This window comes from Seriola lalandi, unplaced genomic scaffold, assembly GCF_002814215.2.
Source record: "Seriola lalandi dorsalis isolate HSWRI2012SDOR001 ecotype SW California unplaced genomic scaffold, Sedor1 jcf7180002054284, whole genome shotgun sequence".
NCBI classification, from domain to species: domain Eukaryota; kingdom Metazoa; phylum Chordata; class Actinopteri; order Carangiformes; family Carangidae; genus Seriola; species Seriola lalandi.
The window spans coordinates 515,868-528,934 of record NW_019524837.1 but is presented as its reverse complement, the minus strand read 5'-3'; the positions used below and the strand labels follow the sequence as shown (position 1 = coordinate 528,934).

Sequence of the window (13,067 nt, the reverse complement as noted above, 5' to 3'; positions counted from 1 at the left end):
ATATGACACTTTATGCCTTAATATACTCTGTCGTTTCTTGACATTTTCATACCTTACTATACTATGAAATTTTTATCACTTTTTATTCCTTACTATACTATGACTTTTTTTGTCAAATTTATGCCTTACAATACTTTGACGTTTTGTTTGACATTTTTATGCCTTACTATAATATGACACTTAATGCCTTACAATACTATGACGTTTTTTTACACGTTTATGTCTTAATATACTATGACATTTTTTTCACTTTTTTTTGCCTTACTATACTATGATGTTTTTTTGACATTTATATGTCTTAATATAATATGACACTTTATGCCTTACAATACTTTGACGTTTTTTTGACATTTTTATGCCTTACTATAATATGACACTTTATGACTTACTATACTATGACGTTTTTGGATGTTTTTATGCCTTATTATAACATGACACTTTATGCCTTACTATACTATTTCGTTTCTTGACATTTTTATACCTTACTATACTATGACATTTTTTTGACATTTTTTTGCCTTACTATACTATGACTTTTTTTTTACATTTTCATGCCTTACAATACTTTGACGTTTTGTTTGACATTTTGATGCCTTACTATAATATGACACTTTATGACTTACTATAATATGACGTTTTTGGACATTTTTATGCCTTACTATATTATGACGTTTTTTCACGTTTATATGCCTTAATATAATATGACACTTTATGCCTTACAATACTATGAGGTTTTTTGACATTTTTATGCCTTAATATACTATGACGTTTTTTCACTTTTTTTTGCCTTACTATACTATGACGTTTTTTTCACGTTTTTATGCCTTACTATAATATGACACTTTATGCCTTACTATACTATGTCGTTTCTTGACATTTTTATACCTTACTATACTATGACGTTTTTTTTCACTTTTTTTTTGCCTTACTATACTATGACTTTATTTTGACATTTTCATTCCTTACAATACTTTGACGTTTTGTTTGACATTTTTATGCCTTACTATAATATGACACTTTATGACTTACTATACTATGACGTTTTTGGACATTTTTATGCCTTACTATATTATGACGTTTTTTTCACATTTATATGCCTTATTATAATATAACACTTTATGCCTTATTATACTATGAAGTTTTTTGACGTTTTTATGCCTTAATATACTATGACGTTTTTTTCACATTTTTATGACTTACTATTCTATGACATTTGTTCTCTTTTTTATGCCTCATAATACTATGACATTTTTTAACCATTTTATGCCTTAATATACCATGACTTTTTTTTTTACATTTTTATGCTTTACTGTACTTTGATGTTTTTTGACAATTTAAGGCCGTAATAAACTATGACATTTTTTCACTTTTTTATGTCTTACTATACTATCATGTTTTTTGACATTTCTATGCCTTATTATAGTATGACGTTTTTTGACATTTTTATGCCTTAATATAACATGAAATTTTATTCCTTACTATACTATGACATTTTTTCAATTTTTTATGCCTTAATACACTATGATGTTTATTCCACATTTTTATGCCTTACTGTACTATGACTTCTTTAGCCTTGTCATACAGTGATTTTCTTATGCCTTTGCTATATTATGATTTTGTGATGGGGTAGCACAATAACAGTCCTATGGCAATGTAGCACAATGGTTAGAATTATTGCCTTTCACTGTCAATGTTCCTGGTTCGAATCCTGGCCTGGGGCCAGTCTGTGTGGAGTTGCATGTTCCCCCTGTGATATGGACATTATGACATTTTATGCCTCAATATACTATGACTCTCCTAGATGTTTTTATGCATTGGTATACTATGACATTGTTATGCCTTATTATAACATGACATTTTTATGATATTGTATGCCTTACTATACTGTGATGTTTTTGACATTTTTATACCTTAATTTACGATGACGTTTTTTCACTTTTTTATGCCTTACTATACCACATCCTTTTTTTCCTCTGTATACTATGATGGTTTTCGTGGATATTATGTGCTGGGAGCAACGACTTCCCTGACTCATTGTCACCACAAGGTTTGCAGACTCCAAGACAGAGACAGATTAGTTGTTTAACCGTCAGCACAGCAGCAAATAAGCATATTTCCCTGAATGCTGAAATATAATGTAACTCATGCCTCCATCTTACCATTACAAAAGGTTTAAACCTCAATGTCTGCTGTATGTGAGCGAGTAAACAAATAGCTCATACCGCCCTCAAATCAAAGTAATTACAGAGGCGATAGATTTGGTGGTAATTGGTTGAGAGAGACATTTTACCAGGTGACTGGGTTTGCGTGAAGTCGTAATTAAAGACATTTTGAGGGAGCAGCTGAGAAGAGGCTTAGTGGGGTAGGTTCCAGTAGCTTCATTATCACGGTGCTGACAACACCGTAAGCTGACAAATGTTTGCTCGGAATATCAAAATGGTTTCTGTTGATAATGGGGTTGGACTACTGCTTTCCTATTAGCATATAAATTAATAGTGTGGCTAATTCAAGTAGAAGAGAAAGCTCACGATTCAATCCACCAGCCCGCACGAACCATGAATTAAAATGTAAACTTTTAAACGTCACTCACTCCCTTTGTGTCTCTCAGTTTCCTCTCGTCTTTCTCACTTCCTATTTTTCCTCGCCTCCCTCCTTCTTGCGCTCCAGTTGTGACAGAATGAGAGAAGTCTTTTGTGCCTCTGCTGTTACGTAGTTCAATATTTCATGGGAGCACACGAGCTGATGGAGGGAATCATTGGCGTGCTGAGACAGTCTTCAGACTTGAATTGTCAGTGTTGAAAAGGAAAATGGTGGTCATCCAGTTTTCAAGATCTTCTTTAATTGTTGCGCTTAATTATCATCCTCTCATCCTGGTCCTTTTCTGTTATCACCTCTTCATCGTCCATTTCCTCCACAGACAGACTCTCCATCCTCTAGAGGAAGGTGTCTAAGTGGTGAATGAATGTATAATACATGATGGGAAGAGGCCTGTTTTAATGACAGAGAGCCTCAAGTGCAAGATGCTGCTTACTTATTAAGAGCTGCTGGCTTCCTTCTCACAAAGCACAGATCCATTCAGTTTGATTATTGCATTTTTTTTTTTACCATTAAGGATTAATTGTGCAAACAGGCCTTCATCATGAAACCCTTTTTGACACGTCGCGGTAGGAGAAGCAAAACAACCCCCTTATTCACTCATTCACTATTCCATCAACCAGTAGTTTACTATTTATACATCATCTCTGACAGCTGAAGTGTTGCACATGAGTTTTCACATCTTTTTTTTTTGCATTGCATTGTGGGATTATTAGCAGAAAGTAGTGCCTATGCCATAGACATGACTTTTCTCCTTCCATTGTGGGAATCTTCTCATCTGTAACTTATAACTTAACTTCCTAAGTCATTCACCTGTTAGTTAGCAGATAGTGAGCAAACCTGGATGATAACTGGATTATTTGAGGCTAATAATCGAGAGTAAAAATCAAATCAAATAACTGATCTGTTGTGACAGATCAATGACACAATATAAGACAGTCAAGCTGTTATTGAATATTGAGTTATTATGAAAAAAGATTACCTTGAATAAAGCTGTGTTAAATACATGTTACCCATGCTAAATGCAAACATTAATTCATCTGTAATTGGACTGTAATGCGTTATTTCAGACTCTTTGTGTGCAGTTAGAAAACTGACAATTCTTCATCATGTTATGTCTGTATTTGTCTCCACAGGGTCACAATATCTTCTCCAACCTCTCGTCCACAGAGTACAGCGACCTCATGCAGCTGTTGAAACAGTCCATCCTGGCCACAGACCTCACACTTTACTTTGAGTATGTTCTGCTAAACACACTCTGCTTATTAAACTGTTAAATCTTCTGTTAGCCAGACGTCCACAGAGTTCAGTGTGACTGTTTTGCACTGAAGCACACTGACTGCTATTCTGCCTCTTGACAAGGTTTACTGTAGGTTTGTAGGCTTCTTTTAGGTAACACCGCCCCCTTGTGGATTTTATGTAATTTACACCTGCATATATATATTCTTGTTTCCCCTGTAGGAACAGAAACACCTTCTTTGAGCTGGTCAGCAAAGGAGAGTACAACTGGAACGTGAAGGCTCATAGAGACATGTGCAGGTACACAGCACACAGCAACAACAGCTTCGTCTCCTTAAGACTTTTTTTGTGCTAAGTCTGTTATAAATACCAAGTAATAAATAAATCTGTTGGTTTGATCTCCTCTCAGATCCATGATGATGACAGCATGTGATCTTGGTGCCGTCACTAAACCTTGGGAAATATCACGCAAGGTGAGAAATGTGGGGTAAACTCTCTCCATATGTATAAAATACAAAGGAAACCTGGATCTGTTTTAGCATCTAAGCCACCTAGAGCTGAAATGATTTGTTCTTTGACTGGAAGACGATTGACAGAAAACTATTTTGATAATTTCTGAAAAAGATTTTTTAAGATTCCCTAGTTCCAACTTCAGAATTGTGGATATTTACTGCTTTTCTTTGTCTTATGTGATTAAGAGAACAGAACATTTGTGGGTTTGAACTGTTAGTTGGAGAAAACAAGCAATTTGTCTTCCACAATTTCCTAACATTCTATAGACTATACTATTAATTGATTCATTGAGAACATAACTGGCAGATTAATTGATGGTGAAAATAAGAGTTAGTTGCTCTCCCGCACTAATGATTTCTGTCTTTTCAGGTGGCAGAGTTGGTGACCAGCGAGTTCTTCGAGCAGGGCGACAGAGAGAGATCAGAGCTGAAGCTCACGCCCTCTGTGAGTAGCTGCCGAACCATCTCTCGTTTAGTGCTTTTTGCTGTTCGTTTCACCTCCATGACCTCCACAAGCTGATGATGCTGAAGATATGTTTTCTCTGCAGTTCCAAACATACTGAGTGCGTAGGAAACATGAGAGCTCGTGTCTTGTAGTGTGAGAAAAGTGTACTGTCAGCTTGACCGCTCCGCTGCCTTGCTGCTGTGCCAAGAGCAAAACTGTGGACCGTGTAACAATCATTCTTAAAAAAAAAAAAAAAAACTCCTCCTGTACAGGGTTCAAAAAAATACTGACCTTTCTGGTTTAGTGGAGCTCTATGAGCTTTGACTTGCTGACAGCAGAGATGATAAAAATGAGAGTGTAAAAATAGCCTAATAATAAGAATAATAATTAGCAGGGACAGACTTTGGTCCTTATGAAAATATTTGTCTTAATTCCTGATGTATTCATACCGTGCTCTGAGCCACAGCACCTCAACAGAAAAGTCCTGTCTGTTTGAGTGAGGAGCTTTGAAGGCTGAACTGTTTTGCAAGTTCTTAAAGGGGGAAAAAAAACCCAACAGCTTCTGTTTGCAATTAATGGCTGTTGACTAATCGAGCCAGGCCACATTGCCTCCCCTCTGAAATAACTAATGCAGTAGCCTCTGGTCTGCCGCTTGTGTCAAACCTTTACCGCTCCATGTGTGGGTGTTGGAAATTAAATATTAACTTCTAAGTCGTAGCCCAGTAACTATCTCTGAAGCACAGCCTCAGTGGAGCCTCTCAAGTTCAGGCTGCAGAAGAATGAAGGAGAATAGAGAATGTACATGAAATAAACTCATTTGTCGTGAGAGAAAGGGAGAATTTTCTCCAAAGCAGTAACAGCAGCACTTTAGGGACTGTAAAAACCTGACTTGTAGCCTTACAGTAAGCAGAGTCATATCTCTCCTTTGTTTCTCCAGTGTGAGCGAAAATGCAGGCATAAACAAATTCTCTCTGTCTTTTGTGTTTCAGGCCATCTTTGATCGAAACAGGAAGGATGAGTTGCCAGGGCTTCAGCTGGAGTGGATTGATGGAATTTGTGCGCCGCTGTACGAGGTAACGCTCAAGGCTTCACCGCTCTCTGGCCTTCATTGTGTCACGCTTGTCACACATCCGCCTCTGACATCAGCAGTCGCTGTCCTTCCTCAGCTATTGTCCCCCGACTGACGCCAGCAATGAAGCTGTCACCAACTATTCAACTTTCTTTGCAGCCACAGATTTCTCACTGGAAAAAAAGAAATGCTTTATTGAAAGCTCTGAACTTCAAGGTTTCATCCTGTTCTTTTGAGCAGAGTAGAATGAGTGTGCACTTTCTGACTGCAAGAAAGCTCAGAGGTAGTGGAGTGTGTGAATAGAGCTGTGATGTTAGTTGGGTGAAATCCCCTTAGTAAGACAGTGTACTTTGGGCTTCACTGCACAGTAATGAAATAAGGACTGACTCCTGACTGCATGCGTTTCTTCTGAGACGCACACACAGACAAACAGGCTGATTTTACTGTAGGATCCCGGCAGAGCAAATATTAGGGTCAGAGTTAGAGTAGATCCAGTGACTATCTTTGAGGGAATTAATGGAAATCTATACAGTGTCCTCGCTGGTATAGCAATGTGTGTTCGTGTGTGCGTGCTTCTGAATGACGTCAAGGGAGACTCACCTGCCCCTCCCACTGCCAGCAGTGGTGGCTGTGTGGGAGGAGGAAGAAGAAGAAGAAGAAGAAGAAGAAGAAGAAGAAGGCTGACTTACTGAAGAGATCAGGTCTGTAAAGAGATGAGGCGTGATGAAGGCACATTCATGAAAGTCAAACAGAAGAGGAGCCGTGAAAGGAGTCAAGGATAAAATAGTTCATTCATTCTTACAGCACTGGGTGATTTCTTTGCTTTTGTACTGTTAGACCTCCTTCCTTTTTTCTGCTGTCATATTAAACACATTACTCTTAGTCACCATGAGTAGAAAACAAACAATAGATCATCTTCACGTCTATTGAATTATCCTAGGATCAGTGTCAAAAGTTTGAGCAGACTAATCTGTGCAGGGCTCTGGTTTCACCATTTTTACCGTCTCTGTAGTGTAGATAAAAAGCATCAAAGTGGCGTGTGTGTGTGTGTGTGTGTGTATGTGTGTGTGTGTTGTCTGCGTGGGGGGTTTGTCTCCACACTGCTTTATGTAAAGGCTGATGTTTGGAGAATGCAGATATGGAGCTCATGATCATGCTGCTGCCAATTAAACTTGCGAGGGGGAGAACAGAGGGAAGTTCGGAGGCGGCAGGGTTTTTGTCCGTGGGCGGAAGAGATCTCGTTCTTGATCTCGCTGATCTCCTTCTCCTGGTGGTGGCTCGCTACTTTGTGGAATCTTAATCCCCCATTATATAACCTTCCATCTTCATACCCCACCATATGAAAGTCTCTCTCTCTATCTCTCTCTCTCCTTCCTCTGACTCTACCTCAGTGGAATAATGATGCTGCACACACACCAATGACAGTGTCCCACAGAGGGTACATACCGCAGAGAACGGGGGAAATTGTTCTCTTGTAAAAAAAAAAAAAAATCCTCTCCTTTTAACCTGCAGACGAGACAAATCCATAAAGATTAGATGATCAGTGCACTCGGTTTTTGTAGTTCTTTAAAATTACATGCCTGTAGGACACATGCAATCGCAGTGTGATGATGGCTTCAAATATTGAACATTTTCACAATCAACACACACTCATTTACACCAGGGCTTGAAATGCTTCACTTTAGCAGTATACAAAATTTCATTAATGAGGAAAAGTGGTTTATAACACCCTATAATGTAGTTGTAACATGTATACATGAATCTTAATTTGCGTGTGTTTGTTAACAACTGTAGCTCCTCCTGTGGGCATCCATAAGTACATGCTGGTGTATAAACAGATGATAAATGATAATACGGCTACAGGCCCAATAATAGCGGTAATAACTGCTTTAATAGTATAGTAGTAATAGTATACATTTGTCTTCACAGGAGAAGTTATAATTGTTGACAAATATTGTACATTAATGAACACTTGAAATGTCCTTAAATCTGCATCCAACTACATTATGATGTGTTATAAAGCATTTATTACATGAAATAGGGGAGATTAAAGTAAAGTTTTACAATAATTATCAATTAATCTTGTATTAATACCATTTCATCTGCATGTGATTTTCCTGATTAATTGTGAAAATCTCTCTCAAGACAGACAGCTGCACCACATAAAACACAGAGATTGATAAACATAAAACACATTGTTACATTACATACATTGTAAATGTTGCTGTTCATAACTTAGTCTTACTGGACAGCCAACTTACATCCTTTGTGTATGATTGTCTGTTCTATGATTGAAAAAATGTTGAAAATATAATATCAGTAATAACAGCAATAAATAAAAGTAATAGTAATACATTAATTAATCTACTGTAACATATGTCAGAGAATAGTCAAAAATGCTAATTTCCTGAAGCCCATGTTGATTTTTTAAATAGTTGGTTTTGTTTGATCAAGAGTTCAAAACCCCCAAATCACTGATTTAAAATCTCATTAAACAACACAATGTTTGACGTTTTTGCTAAAAACTAACCATAGCAATTATTCAATTGTCAAAACAAATCATTGCAATTCTACATCTCTGCACAGTGCTCACACATATGAACCAGATGTGTGCAGACACTCAACAAACAAGCAGAGCTGAAGCAGTCTGACTCCAGAAATGTGCATCGACTTCATCTCAAATCACAGAAATGGAAATCCATGTGGTGCTCTAATGTTCTTCGGCATCACAGGTGAAGAGCTTCATAATTAGCAGCGCGACCATTCCAGCAATTACAATATTATGCATTATTAAGTCAGATATTAGTACAAATAATGAACCTCCCATGAGCTAAAGTGAGCAGACAGCGGCGTTTCGATAAAGACAGGAAAGTTGTCTTGATATCTGAGCAAGTGTTTTGATTGTTCATATGAATGAGTGAATACAACCGCTGAATATTAATGCATTTGCAAATTGCCAGCCTGCATTTAAAGCTGAGTTAATTCACAGCTGTGATTAGTTGTGTTACAACAGATATGATTTCCCTTTCATGCATACAATACACAATCCCCAGAGTAGGTGTACAGTAAGTACTTGAATCATTTTTGCAATGGCTGGCCATTCGACTCCTACATATGCGTGTGAATAAATGAAAGATTTTATTGTTTCGAATGTGGGACCCATGCCCACATGTTATATTTCCATATGAAACAGGGTTAATGAAACAGTAACTAATTACACAGACTTCCCTGGAAATCCAATAGACACAGAAGACGCTGTTAGCAGAACAGAGGGAACAAAATCCCCCTGTCTCCCAGGTAATTTATTAAAATGTTGGATGACAGCTTTTACTACACTGCAACAGTTACACAGTTACAGTTTAACACAGGAAAATGACAAAGGCAACTAATCTCAGTCACACATGTGCCTCTAATCTTTAATGAGCAGCCATTTAATGGACTGCTGCTATCAACTGGCTGTATGTTGCTGTTATTGTAGTCCGGTGTTCTTTGTTTTGTTTCATTTGTTTTGCCGATATAGTGTGTTTGATGAATAATGTGCTGCTTTTCTAGCCCCAGTTTACTGTATATATAGCCTACCAGTTTATGCCTCTTGTCACAAAGCTGAGCATCACTTTTTCAAAAAGAAAAAAAAAAAGAGAAAACAAAAAAACAAAAACACAAATCTTTGAAAAATCCAACACTTATCGCTGTTCTAGTATTGCCCGAATCCTCAAGGTCTCCTCTAACCATCTGGATGAAAGAACACAACGCTTCTCAAATTGCAAAGTTACTGACCTTATGGCGATCTCCTGACCTTTCCTCTAGCGCCACCGTGAGGTTGACATTTGTGGCTTTTAGTGAAATATCTCCTAAGCTGTTGAATGGAACCATAATCATTTGGATTTGGATTTCCTTTAGCACTATCATCATGTCAAGTTTTTAATGTGTTCAGTAGTTTGGTTAATGACTAAGTACTTGCAAAACTAATGACACTCCCAATAGCCTCAGTTGTAGCTTGTGTTTAGTGCTAATTAATCAAGTTAGCGCTGTTATTGTAAGCACCACTGTGGTTAATACAGCCTCCCAGCGTTGCAACTGGAGACTCTTATTTGGGAAAAGATCACAGGCTATTTTTTTTTTAAGAAAAACAAATGTTTGGCTCTGTGACCATAATGTGATTGTAATATACTAGAGTCATGAACTGGGACTGCTGCTTTTCATGCTGATGATGTTTTTTCCTTTATATTTCATTTTTTCCAGTAACACTTCACTCTAAACCCACACATTTAGTATTTAAACCCAGTATAAACATCAAATTATGGTTTATAACACTGTATTTCAGACGTTTGCAAATATAAATGTTTATTCTCAACTTTCTCCCTCTTTCTCTCTCTAGACTCTGGTCAAGTTAAATCCCAAACTCCAGCCGATGCTTGACATGATCAAAGCTAACAGGGCCAAATGGGAGGAACTGAACAAGAAGAGACAGCGTGGGCAGAGTGTCTCTGCGCCCGCGAGCCCATGCAGTGGCGACAGCACAGAAACCAGTAGCTGCACTGTGGCCAAAACCGGCAGCACACCCTGCTGCAGCAGCGATGCTGATGGCACAACATCTAAACCTGTTAGTTAGCTTCTGTTGCCACCTCCGAGCTGATCTCTTAGGCTTATACCCTCTTAAATGCAGCCTGCAACAGAGGCAGTGCAGTGCATGCAGAGGTTCTTGGGCTCTGCTCCTCTTCGCTTTTTGCTACTAGAGATGAGCTTTAGACTTGAGTGCGGCGCTATCATAGAGGTTTTTCTGCTCCCCTCAGTCTTCCCATGCTGAAGGCTGACAGAGCTGTGTTTGGCAAGCTTGTCGGAGCAGCTACAAATCAGCTGATGACACCATGTCAGAAAGGAAACTCAAACCACTGTGTCAACATGTCAACCAGTGAGCTAACACTAACTATTTCGGGCATTGCACAGATTTTCGGCACAACAAGGCATGAAGAATATTGGAGAGGAATGTTTGCCTCTACTGTGGTTGGTTTTGCTCTCGGTACCTCCTCGTTGCTCGCATTTTGTCTGGGGTAACAGAGATATTTTTTGTAAATTTGTACATAGGCTATTGAGTTATTTACAAGTGCTGTTTAAAAAAAACTGTAAGCTCTGGATTGTAATGTGGCTGTAGAGTTTCTGAAGGAAAAAGGGGTGCAGGAACAGCAGGACCTGTGACAGTGCTTGCAATGCAAATTGAGTGCTCCGCTCCCTCCCTTCCTGTGCCTTGTTTTAAGATCCTAATGAAAAATGCATGGCCTCCTCACCAAGATTCTTAGATAGTATGGAAATCCATGTTGAACCATGACGTATTTTTGCCATAATTTGTAAAACCAATGACTGCAGTTTTGTCTCGACCCCATGTTAGACACAAAACACTCACATTATATACATATGGAAATCTATTTTGCCCAATTTTATAAACGCAGGGTCTCACGTGTCACACACACAAACACACACACAATGTGCCTTGATGAAGTTGTTCTGGTATCACATTAAATTCTGCAGAAAAAACATTTATCTACTGATTTCACACTGACAGCTGAAACATAAAGCAAAGTGATATAAATCCTCACTAAACTACATCTAAAGGAACAGATCATAAGTTTTGGAAATATGCTTACTTGCTTTCTGTTGAAGAGTCAGATCAGATCAATCCCACTCTAATGTCTCTCTGTTACATGTTACAGCCAGGAGCCGGTTAGCTTAGCTTAGCATAAAGACTGGAAACGGGGAAACAGAAATTAAATCTGCCTACTAGCAACTCTAAAACTCATTATTTAACACTTTATCTCGTTTTGTTTTCATCCATACAAAACCAAAGTGAACAAAAGACTACTCTCTGTTTTACAAAGGGTTATGTGTTGGACTATTTCTTGTCCATGGCCAGTAATTTCTTGCAGTCTCCACTGGTTGCCTTTATCCAGGAAACAGTCTGGCATAAGACATAAGACAGGGTTTAAGACACAAGCCTTCATAAAACACTGAATAGTCATTTTTACACATCAGTTTTTGAACATTTTAAACAAACGAGATTCAGTGTGTTAATTGGTGAGTTTTAGAAGTGCTGGTGGGCGCATTTTGTGTCTGTTGGACAGAGCCAGGCTGGTTTCTCCAACTGTTCTACAAGCTAACTAGCTAACAACACCTAACTATCTGTAGCTTTATTTAAGGGACAGGTAAAAGATCGATATTTTCTCATCTTACTTTCCCCCATAAAGCGAATAAGTGTATTTCCTAAAATGTCAAACTTTTGCTTTAATTTAATTTTTGGCCTTTTCTGAACGCTCACAAATGCTACATAAACAGCTTTTATAATCTCTAGAAGACTGAGACACGGAGACTTGTAGGACTGAAGTGCCCATTTAGTCACAAGCTATTAATTTCATTTTATTATTATTCTAAGTATTTTTTGGGGGTAGGGGTATGCCTTATGAGTTGTGTTGTACCTTTGTTAACTGGAGTTTAAAATGTGACTGTGCACATTGTGTGGCATGGATCTGTATTCTCTACTGTATTTAGTTGAAGAGCTGAATTGAGGTCAACCAGAAGAATTTTGAATTGCATGTTTTATGCAGTATTAGATTCAACCACTTGCTAAGGATGTAGCAAACGTGTGAGCCAACAAATACCTCGTATTTTGAACTTCATCAGTAAACACGTTATCTCATCGGAAATGCATGACTTAAATTCTATTGCATCATGTTACGTGAATTATGAATATCGCTGTTCTATTTTTCTATTAGGTCTCCAAATGTGGCCAACTTCTACTTGTCTTTTTTGCAATGTAATGTGCTTCTTGTATTTCTTCTTTCCTCTCCCAGTTTGGACTCTGGATTTATTTATGGCGGGCTAAACTGAAAGAAACCTAAGGCATGAAAAGGCAAATGTGCAATGTTTCTGTTCAGAGTTTAAATAAAAAATATGCTGCTATATGTGCTGTGGTTTATTCTGACATCAAAATCTTTATAGTAATCCACTACATTAAATATTGTACTTTTCACTCCCCTGCATCTATCTGACGGCTCCACTACACAGATTAAGATGCTACATACAAAACATGATGATTTTATAAGATGATTAACTGGGATAAACATCCCAACAGAAGGCTATATACAATTAAAATGAACCAACTGCAACAGTAATAGTCTACTTATACTTAAATGCATCAGTAACAACAATCCAATGA

At 37.9% G+C, this 13,067-nt stretch overlaps 1 protein-coding gene across 1 annotated transcript; it reads left to right on the top strand.

The window, feature by feature from the left end:
• Nucleotides 1-3,731: 3,731 nt before the first annotated feature.
• Nucleotides 3,732-12,811, top strand: LOC111654611 (dual 3',5'-cyclic-AMP and -GMP phosphodiesterase 11A-like; the record flags this gene model as incomplete). Its single annotated transcript, XM_023405692.2, has 6 exons — nt 3,732-3,832; nt 4,057-4,134; nt 4,244-4,307; nt 4,717-4,791; nt 5,781-5,864; nt 10,239-12,811. Coding segments are annotated over 6 exons (636 nt in total), but the record flags the coding sequence as incomplete, so codon positions are not given.
• Nucleotides 12,812-13,067: the final 256 nt, after the last annotated feature.